Here is a 12,550-nt window from a genome sequence, read left to right on the forward strand (position 1 = left end):
TAAACCAAGTACATGGATAGCTGTCTCATTGTTAGTGACTCAAAATGATGCTTTTGAACAAGAAGATGCTCTTCTCTCCCCTCCTCTCTTCTCTCCTCTCCTCTCTTCTCCCCTCCTCTCCCTTCCTCTCCACTCCTCTCCCCTCCCCTCCTCTCCTCTCCCCTCTTGTTCCCTCCTCTCCTCTCCCCTCCTCTCCCCTCCTCTCTTCTCTTCCCTTCTGTCCCCTCCTCTTCTCTCCTCTCCTCTCTTCTCTTCTCCTCTCCTCTTCCCTCCTGTCCTCTCTCTCCCCCTTTTCCTGACTATAGAGTGGGGACCTCAAAAGCAGCTGTGACTAAGGGTTAATGCCTCTGAAATAATAATACATTGTTTTCTAGGCTTTGCCAAGCCAATTCACCCAGGTTGTCTCACGTAATACCCACCAAGTCCTCAACAGGTAGGGAGGAGAGGGATGCTGTTAACCTCACCTAACTGATGAATTGGTTGACTGAGATTGAGATAAATTAGATCAGTGGCCCCAGATGTTTTAGACAGGATTTGAGCCTCCAGTTCTGTCTCTGAGCCCAGTGGCTTTCAATGAAATACACACCCTTCTGTGCCAGGAGGATGCAGCCTGGGGACAGTGTGTATGAAAGGAAAGGTGAAGGAGTACAAGGGAGCCATTTTTATAGAGGAGGGAAGAAATGTTCTGGGCCATTAGCTACTCCTCTGCTCCTGGAGGTAGAGGATTTGAGGCTCACCACGAGGCTGGGCAAGTCAATGACCCTAAGGCTCCCCAGAGAAAAGAAAAGCCAAGGACCTGGTTGTCTTCTTTCTCTCTTCCTTCTCCTCTTGGCAGGAGAAGATCTGACTAGGGAGGGTAGGGTGTAGAACCACCCTGGTTTTCCCAAGACCTGGCATGTGGGAACCGTATGTGGGGTGCCATCCCCCTTGACTGAACCTAATGCCTTTCTCAGGCTGGAGCTGCCGGTCACTTTTAGGTGCTGGACTGCCCTGAGGCCTGGGCCCTGTCTGGGTGTGAGGAAAGCTCTGGAAGCTCCTCTGGAGGAAGAAGCATGCAAGGCACCCCCAGACAAGGCCAGGGCCCCAGACCGCCCCCTGTGAACAAGTGGACACTCCTGCTCAGCAGCTTTATCTTGACAGCTGCTTGGGGCCAAATGAATTTTACAGGGTAAGTAGCTGCTGCTCAGGGAGAGGGAGGACTGGCTCCTGGAGCCAGGAGATATGGGTGTCCCAGTGCTATGTGTATGTGGCTGCCTGGGTGGGACTGGATGAAAGCAGAGGAGTTAGGACTTCTGTCTCCATCCAGAGCCCCCTTCTGGCTTCTTAGTGTCTCCTCTTTTGCTCCGTGCCACTTGGTGGTATTACTGCCTCTTCTAAAATCTGGGGTTCAGAGGTACGTTTTTGAGGGTTCCAAGAATTCCCTGAAATCATATGTAATAGTATATATTTCTTTCTTTCTTTCTTTTTTTTGCAGAATCGGGGATTGAACTCAGGGAAGCGCTTATTCTACCGAGCCATCTCCCCGGCCCAGTATATATTTCTTTGACAAATGAAAGTTCATATTTTTCCTCGGGTTCTTTTTCTTTTCTTTTTTGTGGAACCAGGAATTGAACTCTGACCTTTATGCTGGCAAGGGAAGCGCTTATTCTACTGAGCCACCTCCCGGGCCCCCCTCAGATTCTTAAAGAAGCTAGTAAACTTCCTTGAGGCTATGTGTTCTGACCAAAAGTGGTGTGATATTGTCCGTTTTTTTTTAATTTTTTATTTTTTGGCCTGTATAGCCTTCCCTGAGAGCGAGGCTGGTGCAGCATATGGATATGCCGGGGACTGAACCTCGATCGCCTGCGCCTGCCTAAGCTTGCCTAAGCAGGCACTTTAGATCGCTGTGCTATCTCACCATCCCTGTCCTTCTTTGAGTAACAGAAAGTTCTAGTATGTACATATCTTAGGCTCTCTGTGGACATGATTTGTGAGCCTCCCAAAGATCCCAGAAAGCAGGTAGTCCACAGATTCTCCTTAGCAGAGGAGACATAGCTCAGAGAATAGATTCAGCACCCATGATTTCCATCAAGGAGGAGCTACACCCCAGGTATCAGATGCTGGTGGGCACACTGCAGGCAGCTGGCTTTTGGCCTCCTGTCCATCCAGCTGGAAGGCAAGGAGCTCAGTTCCCCCTACTGAGGTGGGGTGGAGTTGTGTGATCTCCTCTTCCAGGGCCTAGGCATTCCAGTATGAAGGGCACTTAGGGCTGCCGTTGGTCCCTGCAGCCCCTGTATTATCTATTCTCTCTCTCTCTCTCTCTCTCTCTCTCTCTCTCTCTCTCTCTCTCTCTCTCTTAGTAGCAGTGACAGGCTTTACTTAGTCCCCTGGGGGCTGGAGAGACCCCTGGCTTGTGCTGAAGAGCCACGACTCCCAGAGCTCCGGTCCTTCCTTCTGGGCCCCTCGGTCAGCCTCTCATCCCCTCTGGCTCTTCTGAGTGACTCAGTCCACAGGAGGCTATCTCCGCAACTTTATCTGCCTTTGCTGTATTCTTTCAGAGACCAGGTTCTTCGTATCCTGGCCAAAGATGAGAAGCAGCTGTCACTTCTCAGGGATCTGGAGTCCCTGAAACCCCAGAAGGTGAGGCTTGAAGAGCAGGATCTAGGAACCCCCCCACCAAGGCTCCTGCACTTCAGTTCCCTGTCCTGCTCCCCTAACTGCAAACTTGCCCTCCTCAGGTGTCTGACAACAGTCACAAGACTGTAGAAAAGTCAAATGTGGCTCTCCTTTAGGAAAGCTGAGGCCCACTTGCCCACAAATTTGGAGGGCAAAGCATTTGTTTGTGAGAACAGTTGTCCTGCTGGGAGCAACGATGCCTCCTTCTTCTGACCTGGGCTGTTGTCCCAGATGATGAATGGTCTCACCTTAGGAATTCTGTAGGGGGTCTGTAGATTCAGGCCAAGTAGCAAAGAGTAAATGAAGGAGGGAGACAAAGAGGGAAAGGAAACTTGGTGACTAGGGGATTATATTTGTTTATTTACCCTTATCTTTCTGTTCACTTTAGTGTTTTCATTATGGAACTAGAGCCCTTTTAAGTGTAACAGGGAACCATTTATCTCTCCAAGGTGCCTGAAAGAGTGTCAAAGGTCAGGCAATAAATGTATCTAAATTTTTCTTCCTTTTTTGAACAAGGTGGACTTCTGGCGTGGCCCCGCCAGACCCAGCCTTCCTGTGGACATGAGAGTTCCTTTTTCTGAACTGGATGACATCAAAGCTTACCTGGAATCTCATGGACTTGCTTACCGCATTATGATTAAGAACGTCCAGGTAAGACGTCACCCAGGTCCACATGCAGGGCTGTCGCCTTCCACATCCTTTCCTACTGGGACACACCAGGCAGGAAAAATACTCAGGCTGAAAGCACGCACTTCACTTCTGGATCTCCATCTGTGTGTTTATGATCCTGCCATGGAAGGAATCAGGCTGCCCATTTCCCAGAGAACACTTAAGCCTCAGGGCAGAGTTCATGGAGGTGCGAAGTGATCCGCGCGGGAAGCTGTCTGTGCATCCTCTCGGGCAGAGGAGTTTGCAGCTAGCAAAGAAGCAGGAGGCAGGAAGAATGCGGAGAGGGGAAATCACTCAGGCCTTTCCCAGGCACCTCTGATAGACTTGGCTTTTCTGACTGCTCCCACTTGTCCCCCTTCAGTCTCAGCAAGGTGGGGGTGGGGGGAGTGCTCATTTGCTGTAGAGAAGCTAGAGGTAGTAAAAGAAGCCTAGCATGACCCTTGCCACCCTTTCCTGCTCCAGGGCTGTCTGTGCTGGGGCTTCTCTCCCAGCCAGGACTGTCCCAGGGGAGCAGCCCTGGATGCAAGACTTGCCCTCACCCCATCTGCTGCTGCAGTCCAGCATCTTTTCTGAACATCGTAAAATTCTGTTTCTATTCTGTCTTTAGCGACATCCCAAAGATCCTTGGAAAGGTGCTGGTAGCACAGCTTTCTTTGGGAATGATTCTTTAGGTACCACTCAGGCGTTAAGTCTTCTCCTCCATCCTCTCCCCCATGCGGTTGCTGGCTATGTACCTGCGCAACTGTATCCACAGTGGTCCACTCCTGACCAGGATGCTCAGCACTAATCTCTTCTAAGGGCTCCGAGTGTGGGAACACAGAGCCTCCCAGAGCACACACACTTGACATCACATGCCAAGGGATAAACGCATTAGACAGCATTCCTTTCCCATGGAGCACAGGGCTGGGGCTCTTGGTCCGTTCAAAGTCCTTTATCCCTCATCAGGCACATCTGTTTCCTCGCTCAACATGTGAGGATGGGATGTTTCTCTAATTAAATCCCCCACAAACAAAAATGGAGAAACTCCCACAGACAAAAGAGGCTACCACATCAAAAGAAATAGAATTTAATTCTCATTTTTAGCTCACGCCTCTATTTTGAAGTTTGCATTTCTTTGCTTCTGCTGTACTCTGGGAAGCCCGCAGCATTTGGCAGACAGATATGCAGAGGTCTGGAAAAACTTTCTGTTGAATTCTGCACATCAGGGGCAGCCCTAGAGTCACTTTTGAGCCTCCCCCACCTGCTCCTCTGGAGTTGTCCTCTGATTCTGCTCTGCCAGGCCTCGACCGTACCATACCCAACCCCCTCTGGGGTTTGCAGTCTCCCAGGAAAATGCCCTAACCCAGCCAGGCAGGAATTTCCCAAACAGGCTGCCATCTGCAGAGCATCAAGCACTGACTGCCTCCTGGAGATCCAGCTCTGTGGGTTCTAGGGTGCTGGAGGTGGGGGGCGGCCACTGTTCCTGTGGATTTGTGGTGATGAAGGGACCCTAGGAGAGGAATTCACTAAGCACCAGCTGAGCAATAGGAAGGGCTTCCCATGACCCAGGCTGTCAGTGACCAGGCTTACTGCAGATGTTGATGCACAGGCTTGATTCTTTCTTCTGCCCTGTACATAGCTTCCCCTCCACAGCGAGCCCTTAATGGTTATCTCCAGAATGAATTACTCTATTGTTTTGGGCCAGGCCTGTGTTTATTGACCTGTTGGTCTTTTCCCCCTGGCCCCCTCCCCTCAACCCCTCAAGGTCCAGTCCCATTGGCCTCATCCAGTCTTGACACCTCTGAAGCTCATGCTTAATAAACGTTAGTTGAATTAATGGATATGAAGAAGAAAGGGAAGAAGAAAGGGTATGTGTGGCACAGGATCCAGGTTGAGAGAAAGGGTAAAAACCTTTGCTTTCAGCTTTCATTTTGGCCAGAGGCCTGGAAGATTTTTAAGGAAAGAAAGCGTTCATTCCCCTGGCTCTGTGACCAGCAGGTGCTTGAGAAAGATGAGGCAGCTCTGTAACTCACTCACAGTAGGAGATGCCTACTGTGTGCAGAGATGGGGCAAGGGCTGGAAACACAAAGATAAAACGATCTGGTCCTGGGCTGTATCCAGGGAGTAGGAGAGTGTGGGGCTTGGGGGAGGGGAGTCAGCCAGTGATTACAATGGAGTGGATGAGTGCACTGATGGAGAGGGAGCAGGTTGCTATGGGAGCAGAATACAAGAGGCACCGCATGTCTCTCTTGTGCTGAAAAGGTGGTAATTACGGTGTGTGGCTGCAGGCTGGAAGGGGGTGGGGAAAGGAAGACAGCCCCCTCCTCCAGAGGCGACCAGGCCCGCCTGCACCGCAGAGGGCACTTTCTTCGCACGAAGAGGTCAGGATTATACCCCCACCCCTCAACCGTGGGGAAGACTTTAAGGGGCTTTGGTCAGATTTGCATTTCAGAAAAACCACTGTGCCCTGGCAACAGTGTTGAGTTGGGGACAAGCCCAGTAGAGACAGGCAGGAGAATGGTGAGGAAATTGCAGTGGGCCAGGCAAGAAATTATCTGATTCTGAGGGAGCTCGATTTGCATTTAATTTTTCCTCACCTCCTTGTTCTCTTCAGCCCTGTGCTGCCTTTTTCCCCCTAGGATGAGTCACCATGGAAAAGCTTCACTTGAGCAATCAGCACCGTGGATTTTAATGGCTTTTTTTCTGATTACAAAATTAATAAATATTCATGTTAGATAATTTGGGAAATTGGGGAAAAGCACAAGAAGAAAACAAAAATCACCCATGCTCCAACCATCTAGAGCGGAATACAATTTAGTATAAATGTTGCTTCACCAATTGGATTAGTCTTGCCTGCATACAAATAGTTATTTGTCCCATCTTTAAAAATCCTGTCTTGATCCCCATCATTTGATCCCTCCAGCCCTTTTCTCTACTTCCTGTAAAGCAAAACTCCTGGAAATACTTTTTCCTCTGGTGGGGCTCACTTGGGGGCAGCCTGCCCTTCACTTCCGCAAAGCTACCCTTGACTGACAATGACAACAAAACACTGGGTCCAGCTCGACGGCCAACTCCGCGTGTTTACCTCTTATAATCACGTGTCCTACTCCTCCCCAAATCACGTCTCTGCGCTCCCAGGACCCTGCACTGTCCTGGCTTGTCCTGGCTTCGCGGCTTGCTCTTTGCCCGCAAGTCTCCCACTTCCTCATCTGGAGTGCCTACCTCTTCCCACCTCCGTAGGACTGCCTCACCCTAGTTCCAGCCTACGTCTCCCTCTGAACTCTAGATTCCTGTATCTTGACCCCGCCTCACCATTTCCTGGGGGTCTGGTGGGCCTCTCAAATCCACAGGTCACTATCTCTCCTCCTCTCTCTGTCCACAAGTCTTCCCCAACTCGTCACCCAGTCACAGAACCTGGAGTCATTCTGGACTCCTCTCTTTTGCAAGCAGTCCACCAGCAAATCCCTTGGGCTCTCCCCTCAAAATATATCTCAGCACACCAAGGTTGACTCTTCAAGCCATCCTCCCTCAGTCAGATTAGCCACAGGGGTCTTTGAAAATCTGTAAATCCAATCCTGTCATTCCTCTGCCTCAAACCCACCAGTGCTCTTGTGCCATCTGCCTCTCTCCTCATTCTTTGAGTGTTGTTTTAACTTTGCCCCTTGGCAGCCAGGGATTTCAGCTTTGAGCTCTGAGGGTCTCTGTTCCAGTAACTAAAGATCTGCAGCCCTGTTCCTGAGGGCACACAGTCATTGCCTCTGCCCATGCAAACATGAGATGAGGAAGAGGAAACGGGACCTGGGCCAAGAGAGATGTCACCACAGAGCTCCGGCTGTGTTCCAGGAGGGTCAGTGCGGAGATGTCCAGCTTGCTGCAGGCTTCAGCTCCACTTTTAGGCCCTTGGCTTTCTCTCTCTTATACTGGGGTACTGTTCTCCCCACACCTCCCTTATCCTTGTCATAAATTAATTGGCACAAAAGCATTACTATTTCTCTTAGGTTATGGCTTCCAGGGAGGCCAACTGTTGACCTCTGAGTTTCTTGGTCTTTCTTGCTTTTTTCTGAGGAGCCTGGTTGGGTTGGATTGGTCATCCTGAGCCTGTAGTGAGGCCACATTCTTAGCTCCTCCATCTTTTTACCTCAACTCTGGGCAAGGAATAAACATCTGTGGAGTGTTCTGTCCAGGGTGCATTAGTGTTCCTGGGACTGGGCCAACCTGTGAGGGCCAAACATTCCTAACTCCTACGAGGGTGTCATATCCATTCACAAGTTTGGGAGAGTGTCTGGTGTTATTTGCAGTGTGGTGCCGACTTCCCATTTGCCTCCAAGCTGTTGTGCAACAAAAGGTGCCCTCATGGGAACTCTTCCTGTGGGTGTTTCTGGCTGTGTGGGACGAGCTGTGTCTGCCTGGTCCTGTCTTCCCAGTTTCTTCTTTCTGCCTTTTACTCTGCTTCAGACCCCTGCCAGAACCTAATAGGTTAGACCCCTGGCCCCTCTAACTTTATTCTGATGAGCACAAGCAGGGACCAGGCCTGCTCTGACCTGGTGGCTATCCATCCCTGCAGCTGTTCACCACAGCTGGTTATCAGCCCATAGTGGCAGGCACACATCAGTTATGGTGGGCTGCTGAGATCTGAGTGGATTTCCTGGGAAGAAGGTACATTCCTTCCGGTAGAGCTTCCCAGGGTGGTGCTTGTCAGGGGTGGCCAGCAAGGGTCCCAGCTTTGCCCAGTGGGAATGCTTCAGCCTTCATCTGGCTGGCAAATACTGCGATTATAATTGCCCGGCATGTATTTGGTGCTCAAATATAAAATCAAATGAGCCCCAGACATTGATTTCCACTCCCGTTTTTGAAATCTATGAACTTGAGAGTCATGAGGAAGTGGGCCGTGCATTCGTCATGAACCCTCACTGTAGCAAGAGATGGGGGGACCTTCTCTCCCAGCCCCAGGGTTGAAGCCCCCTGCTGCTGCTTCCCATCAGCCAGAGCTTCTGAGTTTGACATTGTTTATTCACTTAAGAGTCCTAACTTAGGGGCATGGCCCTAGCTCAGGCCTTTAAGTGGCTGCTTCCACAAAGCTGTCAGTCTCAGGTTGCTGGAGTTCGAAACTCACACCTCTCCAGCTGGCCAAAAGTGCCCTGAAGGCATTCGAGGAACAAAAAAAAAAAAAGAGTCCTAACTTATTGAAGTAATAAAAACACATTGTCAGGGGCTGGGGAGATGGCTCAGTAGGATAAGCACTTGACTGGCAAACACAAGGATCTGAGTTCAATCCCTGGTTCCGCCAAAAAAAACCCAACAAACAAAACACATTGTCAAACTGAAAAAGAAATAAAGAAAAAAGTTCTCAGAGTCTAATCTTCTATATTAATAGGCATCATTAACATTTTGGTGTATATATCTTTGGTATTTTAGTGTCTTATTTTCTTATGCTCAGGGGTATTTGTTTTCATTTTAATTATGAGAATACTATAATGGAGTTTTCAGCTGTTCTTAACATTTTGTAGATTTGTGTGCTATGTTTCATATAGAAGATTAGATAGATAGATAGATAGATAGATGTTATTATTATTGGCCTTTAGTTTTTTTTTTTGTTGTTGTTCCTTAAATGCCTTCAGGGCATTTTTGGTCAGCTGGAGAGGTGTGAGGTTCAAACTCCAGCAACCTGAGGCTGACAGCTTTGTGGAAGCAGCCACTTAAAGGCCTGAGCTAGGGCCAGGCCCCTGGCCTTTAGTTTTGATAGCCTCAAGGAATCCAAGGCCTGGAACTGGAATATCTAGTTATCTTACTTCTGTTGCTTGTGTTTTTGCCATGTCATCTCTCCAGTCTCCTCCTTGTCTCTAAAACAGGAAGAATTAATCTTTGTCCTGGGATCTGGTCATCTGACCAGATCAAGTGAGATCATGAGCTTAAAGATGCTTCATAAACCAAAAGGCTCTGGCCTGTGATAAAACATCCTCCAGACTCTGTTGTGACTCAGAGCTGTAAACAAGAGATACTTTGGAGTTGATGAGGGTGCTGATCAGCATCCTGGGTGGCATTTCCTGTATTGGATAGTCAGTGCAGAATCCTGGCATGCCGTAGCTTCTGGGAGCCAAGATAAGAGTACAGCGAGTTGATAACATCCCCTAGTTATTGCAGACTGATCAGGCCCACAATCTCCCAAAGGATTGGATGGCAAGACTTAAATAAATGAGACAAATAAAATGATTTCAGGGCTTCAGGAAGATGAGAAACCCTTTCGCAGAATTTGAGATTTGAGGGTTTAAGACAAATAACTTCTCTAGGTGGTCCACATTTCTTAGCTTTCAAAACAAAAGAGGGGGGGAAAAAAAGAGGGGGATACTAAAGAAGATGCAGGAATCTGGGCAGGGCTTGGGAGTCCTTGCAAGGTTTCTCCAAGTAAACATTATGTTAATTTAGGAGAACTATGTTATCTCTGGGAAGGCCTTTACTGGTGAGGTGCCTGCAGCAACGACTCTTTATCTGGCTAATTGCGGTTGGAGCCAGGTGTCCTTAGCTGTGGCCATCCTTCCCAAAATGTCATCACATCCAATATTACACCCTGTCCTTTCAGGTAACAAGGCAGACATTGCTGTCTCCAAATTTCAAGATGGGGAAACTAATCCCACAGCTAGTTCTACAGTGAGACAAGACAGGCTTCACCTCATGGCTTCACCCACCATTACAGGCTTCAGTAGGACCAGTGACTTACACAAGTTCACTTGCTGTGAGTCTGTTGCTCTGAGCCTTAGACAAACTCACAAGTAAACATGAAAAGCCAACTGGGTAATGTTAAATCCTGCTCAGAGCTGTTTGTTTCTTTTTTAAAAATTTCTATTATTTTTCATATTTTTGCCTTTATACAAGTTAATCTTTGCTAAATACAAAACCACAAAGATCTTCTCCCACTTTTTCTTCCAGAAATTTTATAGTTTAGGGCCAGTCAAATAGCTTAGCTGATTAAAGCATCTACAAGCAGGCACAGGGGCTGGGGGTCCAATCCCCAGGCCCGTGCTGGCCCCAACCCCAGGGCACTCTGAGGTGGTGATTGTGACTGGATGCGGTGATGAGCACTTGTAATCCCAGCTCTTGGGATGCTGTAAACAGATGGATCACTATGAGCCCAATCTAGTAGTGAGACCCCGAACACCTTGTAGACCCTTCCCTAAAAATACAAAAGCAAAAAAAAAATCGAAATATTATAGTTTAAATTTTACATTTAGGTCTATGATGCATTGCCAGGTAATTATTTTATTTTATTTTTTCAGAGCTGTTTCTTAGTGAGCTCCATCAAGAGTATAACCTTGAGTGGAGGGCACCTGCCCAACTCAACATGACCCAAACTGGGAAAGTATCCAGGATGACATGAGCAGTTTCTTTTTCTTTTTTTTTTTTTTTTTTTTTGGTAGAACCGGGGATTGAACCCAGGCCCTTGCGCTTGCCAGGGAAGCGTGTATTTTACTGAGCCATCTCCCTGGCCCCTGACATGAGCAGTTTCTATGGTCAGCAGGCAGTATATATGAGGCTGTGTGCCAACACCAAACTTACACATAGGACACTGCATTTGGCTCTCTCACATTTGTGTTTAGGAGGCAGCTGACACGGTACATGAAAGACCACTGGTACATTAATCATGAGACTTGGGGCAGGGAGATAGCTCAGTAGAATGAGCACTTGCCTGGCAAGTGCAAGGGCCTGAGTTCAATCCCTGTTTCCGCCTAAAAGAAAAAGAAAAGAAAAACATGAGACTGGATTTGTCCATACCTGTCTTTCCAAATGGCTTTGACACCAGTTATCTAGGCTACTTTCTAAGGGGGTAGGTAGAGTTGATGTTGAGAGTCAGAGAAACCTTCTGCTCTCCCCAAAGGGTCAGTGCCTATGGTTCAGCCTGGGTTCAGATTCAACAGAATGGCAATGAATGTTGGCAGCAGGCCAGGAACATCCTTCCCAAAATGTCATCACATCCAGTATTATACCCTGTCCTTTCAGGTAACAAGACAGATATTGCTTCCCCCAAATTTCAAGCTGGGGAAGCTAATCCCACAGCCAGTTCTACAGTAAATTGGTGGCAGAGCTCTCCAGACTCCCTACTTGAAAAATGGCAGCATGGATGCCAGTTAGCTGGCAGAGTCATCCCCGCAGTAGTCTTCCCCTATATGGCACATTCTCACAGTGGCTTGGTTTCCTGTGTCAATGCCATCTTAGTGGACAGCCAACTAAGGAGGGGTCCAAAGAGGCGCAGCCAGCGCAGGACTTGCTTGCCCTTCTGCTGCATGTTTCCACCTGCTAGGTGCTGCTGGATGAGGAGAGAGAAGCCATGGCGAAGGCTCGCAGGCTGGAGCGCAGCACCAGTAGCTTCAGCTATTCCTCTTACCACACCCTGGAGGAGGTAGGCCTATCTGGGTCAAGCTCCATGCTTTCTCATGCCACTGGGCCGCTTAGTCCCCAAACTCTGGCAGAGACCAGTGGAGGTCTGTGGGAGGCTATGAATTTGGGGAGACCTTAAATAGTCTGCTAGACACTCAGTTCAAAGTGGCCCAGAATCCAGCACACAGATAGTGGGGACTTTTGTTCAATAGTACAGCCCTCGGTGGTATGGAGTGGAGTAAAGAGTCTGCTGGGCAAGACTTTAAGTACTGGGCAGGGGGGGCCAGGAGATGACTCAGTGGAATAAGAGCTTTGCTGGCAAGCGAGAAGGCCTGAGTTCAGTCCCTGGTTTGGGGGGAAAAAATCTGCTAAGTACTGGGCAGGAATCTTTGACAGGCCAGAACAAGGCTGGCCAAGGCTGCCTGATCTCCCACCCTCTGGGAGGAACCCACTAACTTCTCCATGACCACTTGTGATGTTTGGTGGCCTCAGCTACTGGTGGTTAATGATCTAATGGGCAGGAAGAGGAGGGTGCAGAGATGACCACTCCTGAAGGAAACTCAAGGCACAGGTCTCATTTTATGTTAAGGATGTAACGTGGTCGATATTGTCCACTCTGTTACTATCAGCACTTTTTCATTTTGCAAGACCTGTACTGAACGATCCATTTTCTTACTTATGTTTGTTAATTATGTGTATTGAAAGGATGAGAAAATGAATTAAAATAGCTGCCTAATTACCGATGCCAGAGGTCAATAAAACACAAGCTCTACCTTCAAGCGGCTTAGAGTCTACAAAGGATTAAAAACAATTTTTTTTTTTTTTTTTTTTTTTTTGCGGAACCAGGGATTGAACTCAGGCCCTTGCGCTTGCCAGG

General features: G+C 48.5%; 1 protein-coding gene across 1 annotated transcript in view; it reads left to right on the top strand.

Annotated features, from left to right (window-relative positions):
* Nucleotides 1-12,550, top strand: part of Cpa5 (carboxypeptidase A5) — a 49,089-nt gene that overhangs the window by 28,296 nt on the left and 8,243 nt on the right. Inside the window, exons 2-5 of the mRNA XM_004642755.2 lie at nt 954-1,168; nt 2,538-2,619; nt 3,172-3,306; nt 11,597-11,695. Of these exons, the coding sequence (XP_004642812.1) occupies nt 1,053-1,168; nt 2,538-2,619; nt 3,172-3,306; nt 11,597-11,695 (432 nt within the window). The 5' untranslated portion in view covers nt 954-1,052. The remainder of the gene's footprint in view (nt 1-953; nt 1,169-2,537; nt 2,620-3,171; nt 3,307-11,596; nt 11,696-12,550) is intronic.

The sequence above is a fragment of the Octodon degus genome, unplaced genomic scaffold (assembly GCF_000260255.1).
Source record: "Octodon degus isolate 3935 unplaced genomic scaffold, OctDeg1.0 scaffold00160, whole genome shotgun sequence".
Lineage (NCBI taxonomy): Eukaryota > Metazoa > Chordata > Mammalia > Rodentia > Octodontidae > Octodon > Octodon degus.